Source organism: Mobula birostris, unplaced genomic scaffold (genome assembly GCF_030028105.1).
Source record: "Mobula birostris isolate sMobBir1 unplaced genomic scaffold, sMobBir1.hap1 scaffold_2105, whole genome shotgun sequence".
NCBI classification, from domain to species: domain Eukaryota; kingdom Metazoa; phylum Chordata; class Chondrichthyes; order Myliobatiformes; family Myliobatidae; genus Mobula; species Mobula birostris.
Window position 1 is genome coordinate 16462 of NW_027275153.1, and position 11023 is coordinate 27484.

At 52.0% G+C, this 11023-nt stretch overlaps 1 protein-coding gene across 1 annotated transcript; it reads right to left on the reverse strand.

Moving 5' to 3' along the window:
* Positions 1-679: 679 nt before the first annotated feature.
* On the reverse strand, positions 680-10906 carry LOC140192675 (tapasin-related protein-like). Its single transcript, XM_072250194.1, has 3 exons — positions 10537-10906; positions 8657-8875; positions 680-1080 (listed from the first exon to the last, which is right to left on the reverse strand). The coding sequence occupies exons 1-3, from the start codon at positions 10718-10720 to the stop codon at positions 695-697; spliced, it is 789 nt and encodes a 262-aa protein (XP_072106295.1). The 5' UTR covers positions 10721-10906; the 3' UTR covers positions 680-694.
* Positions 10907-11023: the final 117 nt, after the last annotated feature.

Consider the following 11023-nt stretch of genomic DNA (forward strand, 5'->3'; position numbering starts at 1 on the left):
CTCAGGGGGAGATCTGTTCACTGTCCGGTGTCTCTCAGTCCCTCTCTCTCAGGGGGAGATCTGTACACTGACCGGTGTCTCTCAGTCCCTCTCTCTCAGGGGGAGATCTCTACACTGACCGGTGTCTCTCAGTCCCTCTCTCTCAGGGGGAGATCTGTACACTGACCGGTGTCTCTCAGTCCCTCTCTCTCAGCGGGAGATCTGTACACTGACCGGTGTCTCTCAGTCCCTCTCTCTCAGGGGGAGATCTGTACACTGACCGGTGTCTCTCAGTCCCTCTCTCTCAGGGTAGATCTGTACACTGACCGGTGTCTCTCAGTCCCTCTCTCTCAGGGGGAGATCTGTACACTGACCGGTGTCTCTCAGTCCCTCTCTCTCAGGGGGAGATCTGTACACTGTCCGGTGTCTCTCAGTCCCTCTCTCTCAGGGGGAGATCTGTACACTGACCGGTGTCTCTCAGTCCCTCTCTCTCAGGGGGAGATCTCTACACTGACCGGTGTCTCTCAGTCCCTCTCTCTCAGGGGGAGATCTGTACACTGACCGGTGTCTCTCAGTCCCTCTCTCTCAGCGGGAGATCTGTACACTGACCGGTGTCTCTCAGTCCCTCTCTCTCAGGGGGAGATCTGTACACTGACCGGTGTCTCTCAGTCCCTCTCTCTCAGGGTAGATCTGTACACTGACCGGTGTCTCTCAGTCAGGGGTTATGGGGGAGAAACTCCCCTGTAATGGGGGTATTAGACTCACCCATGACCTCGATCAGGCTGGTCTGCTGGGCCTGCCCGTGCTCTCCCATCACCGCGCAGATGTAGGTGCCCTCCTCAGTGACCCCCACCCTGTCGAGCCGCAGGGAGAGCAGGCCCTCGTCCCGGGCCCGGTCCGCGTCCACGGAGGCCCCCTCGCCCTCCGGCCGGCCCTCCCCGCCCGAGAGGCTGTACAGCCGGCGGCCCGAGCCCTCGTGCTGCCTCCACCAATCTGCCGAGAGCTGGGGGCCCCCGACCCCCTCCTGGGCGCAGTGGACCAGCACGGGGCTGCCCAGGCGGGTCCTGATCCTCGACGTCCGAGTGTAGACGAGGAACTCGGCTGCAGGAGGGTGGGGGTTGAGAGAGAGCGAGAGAGGAGGGACGCAGGAGTCAGAGGCGAGGGGCGAACACCTTTCCGCACCCCCCCGGCACCTTTAATGACTCCCCCTCCGCCCTTTCCTATTCCCGTATTCCAAACACTGCCCCCTCATTCCGACCCCCTCTCCCTTTCTGCACCCTCCGTAAACCTTCCACCCTCCTCCCTCCCCTTCCGCCCCTCCCTCTTTCACTGTCCCCACCCCTCCCATAAGAGCATAACTCGGAGTCGGCCACCTGTCCCGTCAACTCTGACCCGCCATTCGATAAGGTCACGGCTGATCTGGCCACAGACTCCCCTCCACCTCCCTGCCTTTTCCCCCATAACCGTATAACCGTATAACAATCACAGCAGGGAAACAGGCCATCTCGGCCCCTTCTAGTCCGTGCCGAACTCTTACTCTCACCTAGTCCCACCGACCCGCACTCAGCCCATAACCCTCCATTCCTTTCCTGTCCAATTTAACTTTAAATGACAACATCGAACCTGCCTCAGCCACTTCTGCTGGAAGCTCGTTCCACACAGCCACCACTCTCTGAGTAAAGAAGTTCCCCCTCGTGTTACCCCTAAACTTTTGCCCTTTAACTCTCAACTCATGTCCTCTTGTTTGAATCTCCCCCACTCTCAATGGAAAAAGCCTATCCACGTCAACTCTATTTATCCCTCTCATAATTTTAAATACCTCTACCAAGTCCCCCCTCAACCTTCTACGCTCCAAAGAATAAACACCCAACTTGTTCAACCTTTCTCTGTAACTTAGGAGATGAAACACAGTCAACGTTTTAGTAAACCTCCTCTGTACTCTCTCTATTTTGTTGACATCTTTCCTATAATTCGGTGACCAGAACTGTACACAATACTCCAAATTTGGCCTCACTAATGCCTTATACAATTTCAACACTACATCCCAACTCCTATACTCAATGCTCTGATTTATAAAGGCCAGCATACCAAAAGCTTTCTTCACCACCCTATCCACATGAGATTCCACCTTCAGGGAACTATGCACCATTATTCCTAGATCCCTCTGTTCTACAGCATTCTTCAATGCCCTACCATTTACCATTTAAAAACCCTTAATTTTTATATTTTTATAGGTGCACCGTAGAAAGCATTCTTCTGGGGTGCATCACAACCTGGTCTGGAAGTTGTCCTGTCCAAGACCGGAAGAAGCTGCAGAAGATCGTGAACACGGCCCAGCACATCACACAAACCAATCTTCCGTCCGTGGACTCACTTTACACCGCACGCTGTCGGAGCAGTGCTGCCAGGATAATCAAGGACACGACCCACCCAGCCAACACACTTTTCATCCCTCTTCCCTCCAGGAGAAGGTTCAGGAGCTTGAAGACTCGTACGGCCAGATTTGGGAACAGCTTCTTTCCGACTGTGATAAGACTGCTGAACGGATCCTGACCTGGATCTGGGCCGTACCCTCCAAATATCCGGACCTGCCTCTCGGTTTTTCTGCACTACCTTGCATTCCATTTTTCTATTTTCTATTTATGATTTATAATTTAAATTTTTAATATTTACTATCGATTTGTAATCCAGGGAGCGGGAAGTGCAGAATCAAATATCGCTGTGATTATCGTACGTTCTAGTATCAATTGTTTGGCGACAATAAAGTATAAAGTAATTCCCCTCCTCTGCAAAAGTCCATCCAACCTTTTCTTAAGTTATCTACTGAGGCAGCCTCCCCTGCTTCATGAGGGCAAAGAATTCCACAGATCCCCCACCCTCTGGGAAAAGCAGTGCCTCCTCGTCTCCGTCCCGACTCCACTCCCCCGATTCCTGAAGCTCTGTCCCGTAGTTCTAGTCTCAGCTGCCAGCGCAAACGGCTTTCCTGCCCCTGTCTTATCTAGCCCCTTCCACGACCTCATATGTTTCTGTAACATCTCCTCTTGTCCTTCCGAATTCCAGCGAGCACGGTCCCAGCCGACTGAACTTCTCGTGCGTGATCTCTTCCTAATTCCATACGCCTCCGTCAAATCTGCCCCCTGCTCTCCCACGCCCCAGGGAACGAAGTCCGAACCCACTCCTGCAACTCGAGCCCCTGCAAGTTCCCCCTCACTCTCTCCCTGCAGGGCCTCACTCACCTCGTTCTTGTCCCACCTGCCGACCTGCCTTCCCTTCGCCTGTCCTCTCTGCCCATCCTTCACCCCTCTCTCCGTAACATTTTCACTTCTCTCCCCCCACATCTCCATCACCTCTTTCTCTCAACACTTTCACTTTCCCTCTCTCTCTCTCCCTCTCTCTCTCACTGGAGGGGGGAAGATGGCGGCGCGAGGACAGCGCGCGTGGCCACTTCGTGCGGTGATGTCTGTTATCTGTCAAGTCGGGGACCGTGCACAATCCCGATTTGATGGAGACGGACGTGAGAGTATGGAGGAACATCTGGAAGATTTCTGAAATTCCCGCTTCGCTGCCGCTGCTACTGTGTGGTAACCGTAATCTCCGGAGCTGAAGGTCCCGAAATCCTCGGCTTTGCGTGTTTCAGCTGCCGGGGAGGGGTCGAAGCCGCTCGGCAGAGGATGGTGCTCGGGAGGCTGTATCGGAGGGGCTGGTTGGAGGCTCGAAGTTTTTGGACGGACGGACTCAGTGTCGGCTGTGGTCGGCTGCTTCCAAGGCCTCGGCAAGTTGATGGTGCCTGGAGGTTTATGGCAGGGAGTTTCTCCCTTTTGCCGCTTGCTATCGATCGACTCGGGGACTTTGAGACTTTTTTTTACTGTGCCCATGGTTTGTTCTTCATCAAATTATGGTATTGCTTTGCACTGCTGTAACTATATGTTATAATTATGTGGTTCTGTCAGTGTTAGTCTTTGTTTTGTCCTGTCAAGGACACGACCCACCCAGCCAACACACTTTCCGTCCCTCTTCCCTCCGGGAGAAGGCTCAGGAGCTTGAAGACTCGTACGGCCAGATTTGGGAACAGCTTCTTTCCGACTGTGATAAGACTGCTGAACGGATCCTGACCCGGATCTGGGCCGTACCCTCCAAATATCCGGACCTGCCTCACTGTTTCTCTGCACTACCTTACTTTACAATTTACTATTTACGATTTATAATTTAAATTTGTAATATTTACTAATTTTTACTGTTTTTAATATGTAATATTTGTAATCCAGGGAACAGGAAGCGCAGAATCAAATATCACTGTGATGATTGTACGTTCTAGTATCAATTGTTTGGCGACAATAAAGTATAAAGTATTCTGTGATATCACCCCGGAGAAACATTGCATCATTTCTTAATGCATGTATGCATTTCTAAATGACAATAAAAGAGGACTGAGTGTCCTCATAATCTAATCTCATCTTTTGTCCCTCTTTCCCCCCCGCCTGCAGCTCTTTGCTGCATCTGCCGCTCTCCATCCGACCCTCAGCCGCTCTCGGACGGCGAGGCCGCGAGACACAGGGGCAGAATGAGGCCATTCGGCCCATCGAATGCGCCCTGTCATCCCATCACGTCTGGTCCCAGATCCCCACTCAACCCCACACGCAACGCCCCCAACCCACCCACCCCGGGTACTCCCGCTGTATCCTCTGATGCCCCGACCGATCGGGAAACCGACGGCCCTTAAACACCAGACGTCCCGCCCTGCAAAGACCCATTTCAAGGGGGGATCTCAAGCGGAAGCCTGGACCTCACAGCGGTCCCGGTCGACGAATTTGTTCGTCTCGCAAGACGTCAGATTGGCAGGCGTTTTCGTGAGGCAACTGACTTCTGAATTCTGTCTCCAACGTGACGCACCACGCTGAACGCCCTTCCCGCATCACGCTTAGAATCTGGCAGCACCGAAAGCTGGCAGAGCTCTCCCAATCTCAACTGCCCTGTGCTCACAGGTTTTTTTACTTCAGACAGCTTCCCACCCCGCCCCAGAACTCATCAAACCGGCAAACTTTTGTAGTTGGGCACCCTGTCCTTCGAGGTGAGTTGAGACGTAATCCACGACTCACCCCAAACATGTCTTTTACGGTCATTTAACCCACCACAGGCAGTGGAAAAGTCACCGTTTTGCAAACAGTGCAACGAGCAACACTGTCATTATTTTTGACCCCTATTAGGCAGAGGTACACTTTAGTGTAGTCTGGGGAGAAGTACGTTTTATATTTTTTTTAGATTATGAGGACACACAGTCCTCTTTTATCATCATTTAGTAATGCACGCATTAAGAAATGATACAATATTCCTCCGGTGTGATATCACAGAAACACAGGACAGACCAAGACTGCAAAAGCTAACGAAAACCACATAATTATAACATATAGTTACAACAGTGCAACAATACCGTAACTCGATGAAGAACAGGCCATGGGCAGGGTAAAAAAAAGTCCCAAGTCTCTTGAAAGTCCCAACACCTCACGCAGACGGGAGAAGGAAGAAAACTCTCCCTACCATGCCCGACCACAGTCCGACTCGGAGTCGTCTGAAAACTTCGAGCCTCCGATCAGCCCTCCGACACCGAGTACCGAGTGCCGTCCCTATCCGAACGCTTTGATCCCAGCCTTGGTCGCCAGCAGCAGGCAAAGCCGGGGATTCTGGGGCCTTCCCTCCGGGAGATTCTCGATTGCACAGTAGCAGCGGCAGTGATCCGGGCATTTCAGAAATTTCTCCAGATGTTATATATATAACCATATAACAACTACAGCACAGAAACAGGCCATCTCTTCCATTCTAGTCCACGCCGAACTCTTACCCTATCCTAGTCCCACCGACCTGCACTCAGCCCATAACCCTCCATTCCTCTCCTGTCCATATATCTATCCAATTTAAATTTAAACGACAACATCGAACCTGCCTCGACCACTTCTCGTTCCACACACCTACCACTCTCTGAGTAAAGAAGTTCCCCCTCGTGTCACCCCTAAACTTTTGCCCTTTAACTCTCAACTCATGTCCTCTTGTTTGAATCTCCCTCACTCTCAATGGAAAAAGCCAATCCACGTCAACTCTATCTATCCCCCTCATAATTTTAAATACCTCTATCAAGTCCCCCCTCAACCTTCTACGCTCCAGAGAATAAAGACCCAACTTGTTCAACCTTTCTCTGTAACTTAGGAGATGAAACCCAGGCAACATTTTAGTAAATCTTCTCTGTACTCTCTCAATTTTGTTGACATTTTTCCTATAATTCGGTGACCAGAACTGTGCACAATACTCCAAATTTGGCCTCACCGATGCCTTGTACAATTTCAACACTGCATCCCAACTCCTATACTCAATGCTCTGATTTATAAAGGCCAGCATACCGAAAGCTTTCTTCACCACCCTATCCACATGAGATTCCACCTTCAGGGAACTATGCACCATTATTCCTAGATCCCTTTGTTCTACTGCATTCCTCAATGCCCTACCATTTGCCATGTATGTCCTATTTTGATTAGTCCTACCAAAATATAGCACCTCACATTTATCAGCATTAAACTCCATCTGCCATCTTTCAGCCCACTCTTCTAACTGGCCTAAATCTCTCTGCAAGCTTTGAAAACCTACTTCATTATCCACAACTCCACCTATCTTAGCATCATCTGCATACTGACTCATCCAATTTACCACCCCATCATCCAGATCATTAATGTATATGACAAACAACATTGGACCCAGTGCAGATCCCTGAGGCACACTGTTACACACCGTCCTCCAATCTGCCACACCGACACACAATGTTCCTCTGTGCTTCTCACGTCTGTCTCCATCAAATCAGAATTGTGCACAGCATCCTACTTACAAATACGATATCATTTCACCGGAGAGCTGCGTCGCGCTGCCATCTTCTCCTCCTGCCGGAAAACTCTGGAAAACTCTGTCATGGCGCTGCTGGACACTAAACTGAACTGATGGACAATGAAAGAGAGAGAGAGGTCGACTGTAAAGCCCGCCCACAGAGAAAGATGATAGGTCTACTTAGCACAAAGAGAGACCAATCAGGATGCTCTCTCTGTCACTCTCTCGCTATGTCTGTCTGTCTCTCTCTCTCTATCTCTCTCTCTCTCTCTCCCTCTCAAAAAAAATTGATTTCCGGGATATTGTACATAATTTGCGGGCGTAAGGGAGCTGCTATCAATAGGCGGGAGACCCCTGGAACTTCTGGGAGAGGTGGGATGTCTGAGATACACCCACAGACTTGGCCTCCACCGCAATCCGTGCCAGAGCGTTCCACAGATTCACCGCTCTCCGGCTGAAAAAAAAAATCCCCCTCGCCTCCGTTCCGAAAGAGCCACCCCTCAATTTCGAAGCTGCGCTCTCCCCTCCAGTTCCAGTTGCCCCCCCCCCACCACCACCACCACGGGAGACGTCCCTGCCCACATCCACCCCAGCTAGTCCTGTCAACATTCATAGAACATACAATAGTACAGCACCTTACAGGCCCTTCGGCCCACAATGTTGTGCTGACCCTCAAACCCTGCCTCCCATATAAAACCCCCCACCTTAAATTCTTCCATATACCTGTCTAGTAGTCTCTTAAACTTCACGAGTGTATCTGCCTCCACCACTGACTCAGGCAGTGCATTCCACGTACCAACCACTCTCTGAGTCAAAAACCTTCCTCTAATATCCCCCTTGAACTTCTCACCCCTCACCTTAAAGCCATGTCCTCTTGTATTGAGCAGAGGTGCCCTGGGGAAGAGGCGCTGGCTATCCACTCTATCTATTCCTCTTAATATCTTGTACACCTCTATCATGTCTCCTCTCATCCTCCTTCTCTCCAAAGAGTAAAGCCCTAGCTCCCTTAATCTCTGATCATAATGCATACTCTCTAAACCAGGCAGCATCCTGGTAAATCTCCTCTGTACCCTTTCCAATGCTTCCACATCTTTCCTATAGTGAGGCGACCAGAACTGGACACAGTACTCCCAAGTGTGGCCTAACCAGAGTTTTATAGAGCTGCATCATTACATCGCGACTCTTAAACTCTATCCCTCGACTTATGAAAGCTAACACCCCATAAGCTTTCTTAACTATCCTATCTACCTGTGAGGCAACTTTCAGGGATCTGTGGACATGTACCCCCAGATCCCTCTGCTCCTCCACACTGCCAAGTATCCTGCCATTTACTTTGTACTCTGCCTTGGAGTTTGTCCATCTAAAGTGTATCACCTCACACTTCTCCGGGTTGAATCCATCTGCCACTTCCCAGCCCACTTCTGCATCCTATCAATGTCTCTCTGCAATCTTCGACAATCCTCTACACTATCTGTAACACCACCAACCTTTGTGTCGTCTGCAAACTTGCCACTCGGTACTACAAAGTTCGGTAGGGTTTCAGCGAGGTCCCTTCTCCCGCCTCCTCCTTCTAAAATTCGAGCGCGTGCGGGCCCGAAGCTGCTGAATGCTCCCGTGTTAACTCCTTCATTGCCAGAATCTTCCTCAGGACTCTCTCCCCCTGACAACACATCCTTTCTGAAATGCGGGGCCTAAATGTGTGGACAATACTCCCAGGTGTGGCCTGACTGGTGTCTCACAAAGGTGAGACACAATGGTGCCTCATCCCTCCCTCCCGCTCCACCTCCACGGGACCCCGTCTCCGAGTCGTTACCTGCGGTTGGAACCACCCTGGCAGCCTCGCCCCGGCCCACCAGCATCAGCGTCATGCCCAGGTTGGAGCTGGGGAGCTGCAGGCTGGCCAGGTACCTGCAGCCGGCCCCCGGCTCCCCGTCACCGTCCCCCTGCAGGGCCCCGACCTCGCACTCGATCTGCTCCCCAGCGCAGTCGGCGTGCAGCCAGGTGTCTCCCTCCGGGATCGACAGGCCGGAAGCTGAGGGGAGAGAGGCCGTGAGACAGGAGGAGAGGGGGGAGAGAGAGAGAGAGAGAGAGAGAGAGAGGGAGAGAGAGAGAGAGAGTGTAAGACAGAGAGAGAGAATGTGAAAGAAGGAGAGAGATAGAATGTGAGACAGAGAGAGAGAAAGAATGTGAGACAGAGGGGGAGAGAGAGAGAGAGAGAGAGAGAATGTGAGACAGAGAGAGAGAGTGTGAGATAGAGGGAGAGAGAGAATGTGAGACAGAGGGAGAGAGTGTGAGATAGAGGGAGAGAGAGAATGTGAGACAGAGGGAGAGAGTGTGAGTGTGAGACAGAGAGAGAGTGTGAGACAGAGGGAGAGAGAGAATGTGAGACAGAGGGAGAGAGAGAGAATGTGAGACAGAGAGAGAGAACGTGAGAGAGGGAGAGAGAGTGAGTGTGAGACAGAGAGAGAGTGTGAGACAGAGGGAGAGAGAGTGAGTGAGACAGAGGGAGAGAGAGTGAGTGTGAGACAGAGAGAGAGAGGAGAGAGAGTGTGAGACAGAGAGAGAATGTGAGACAGAAGGAGAGAGAGAATGTGAGACAGAGAGAGAGAGTGTGAGATAGAGGGAGAGAGAGAGAATGTGAGACAGAGGGAGAGAGAGTGTGTGAGACAGAGAGAGAGAGAGAGAGAGAGAGAGTGTGAGACAGAGAGAGAGAATGTGAGACAGAGGGAGAGAGAGTGAGTGTGAGACAGAGAGAGAGTGTGAGACAGAGAGAGAGTGTGTGAGGCAGAGGGAGAGAGAGTGAGTGAGACAGAGGGAGAGAGAGTGAGTGTGAGACAGAGAGAATGTGAGACAGAAGGAGAGGAGAGAGAGAGTGTGACAGAGGGAGAGAGAGAGAGTGTGAGACAGAGGGAGAGAGAGTGAGTGTGAGACAGAGAGAGAGAATGTGAGACAGAGGGAGAGAGAGAATGTGAGACAGAGAGAGAGGAGAGAGAGAATGTGAGACAGAGGGAGAGAATGTGAGACAGAGGAAGAGAGAGAGTGTGAGACAGAGAGAGAGAATGTGAGACAGAGAGAGAGGAGAGAGAGAATGTGAGACAGAGGGAGAGAATGTGAGACAGAGGGAGAGAGAGAGTGTGAGACAGAGTGGAGAGAGAGTGTGAGACAGAGGGAGAGAGTGTGTGAGACAGAGAGAGAGTGGAGACAGAGAATGTGAGACAGAGGGAGAGAGAGTGGAGAGAGAGAATGTGACAGAGAGAGAGGAGAGAGAGAATGTGAGACAGACAGAGAGAGAATGTGAGACGGAGAAAGAGACAGAGGGACGGGGAGACGGGAGAGGCACTTTGAGACAGGAAGAGGGGGAGAGGGGAAAAAGAACTGGCAAAGATTGGGGGTTTCTCCCACAAATTAACGGGTCTGCCCTGCCTTCAGACAACTTTCGGGCAACAGAGGATGGACGGAGACAAGGCCGAGTGCGAGGGGAGGAGAAATTCACTGAGCAGGGCAGGGAATGGGGCGACGGAGACAGCGAGGCGCAGGGGAGGGAGGGAGGGACGGATACGGGGAGGGGTGTAGGGTATGAGGGACAGGCTGACGGAGACAGGGAGGGAAGGGGTGAGGGAGACTGGGCCACGTGCAGCAGGGTGGCGGGGGAGCTTAACATGAAATGGGAGGGAGGCAGAAGGTATAACTTACTGTCGACCTCGATGATGATCAATTCGTCGTCCCCCTCGGGAATTTGGAAGCCGCTCCAGGGGTCTGGGCTGGACTCGGAGGAGACGCTGACGTTACGGAGCACCAGCAGAGCCTTGGCCCGGGAAAATGCGACCCCGAGACCCGCCGACCGAGATTTGGCCTCTTCCAAGAACCAACAGTCCATCACCACGTCGGTTACCGACCTCTCAGGGAGCTCCCCGGAGTCACCCCGGCACCCCAGAGCTGCAGGGGTCAAACACAGTGAACGTCCCTCTGTACACTGCTCCGGGTCAAACTCAGAGTGAATCTCCCTCCACACTGTCCCATCACACACTCCCGGGGTCAGACACAGAGTGAATCTCCCTCCACACCGTCCCATCACACACTCCCGGGGTCAGACACAGAGTGAATCTCCCTCCACACCGTCCCATCACACACTCCCGGGGTCAGACACAGAGTGATCTCCCTCTGCACCGTCCCATCACAC

What these genes read in the sequence shown, in the direction of transcription:
- LOC140192675 (XM_072250194.1), bottom strand. Translation starts at nt 10,720, where the DNA reads ATGGACTGTTGGTTCTTGGAAGAGGCCAAATCTCGGTCGGCGGGTCTC. An exon ending in GATCATCATCGAGGTCGACA is followed by an intron (nt 8,876 to 10,536) that starts GTAAGTTATACC and finishes CTCTCCCCTCAG; the next exon opens with CTTCCGGCCTGTCGATCCCG. An exon ending in CAGGGTGGTTCCAACCGCAG is followed by an intron (nt 1,081 to 8,656) that starts GTAACGACTCGG and finishes ACCCTCCTGCAG; the next exon opens with CCGAGTTCCTCGTCTACACT.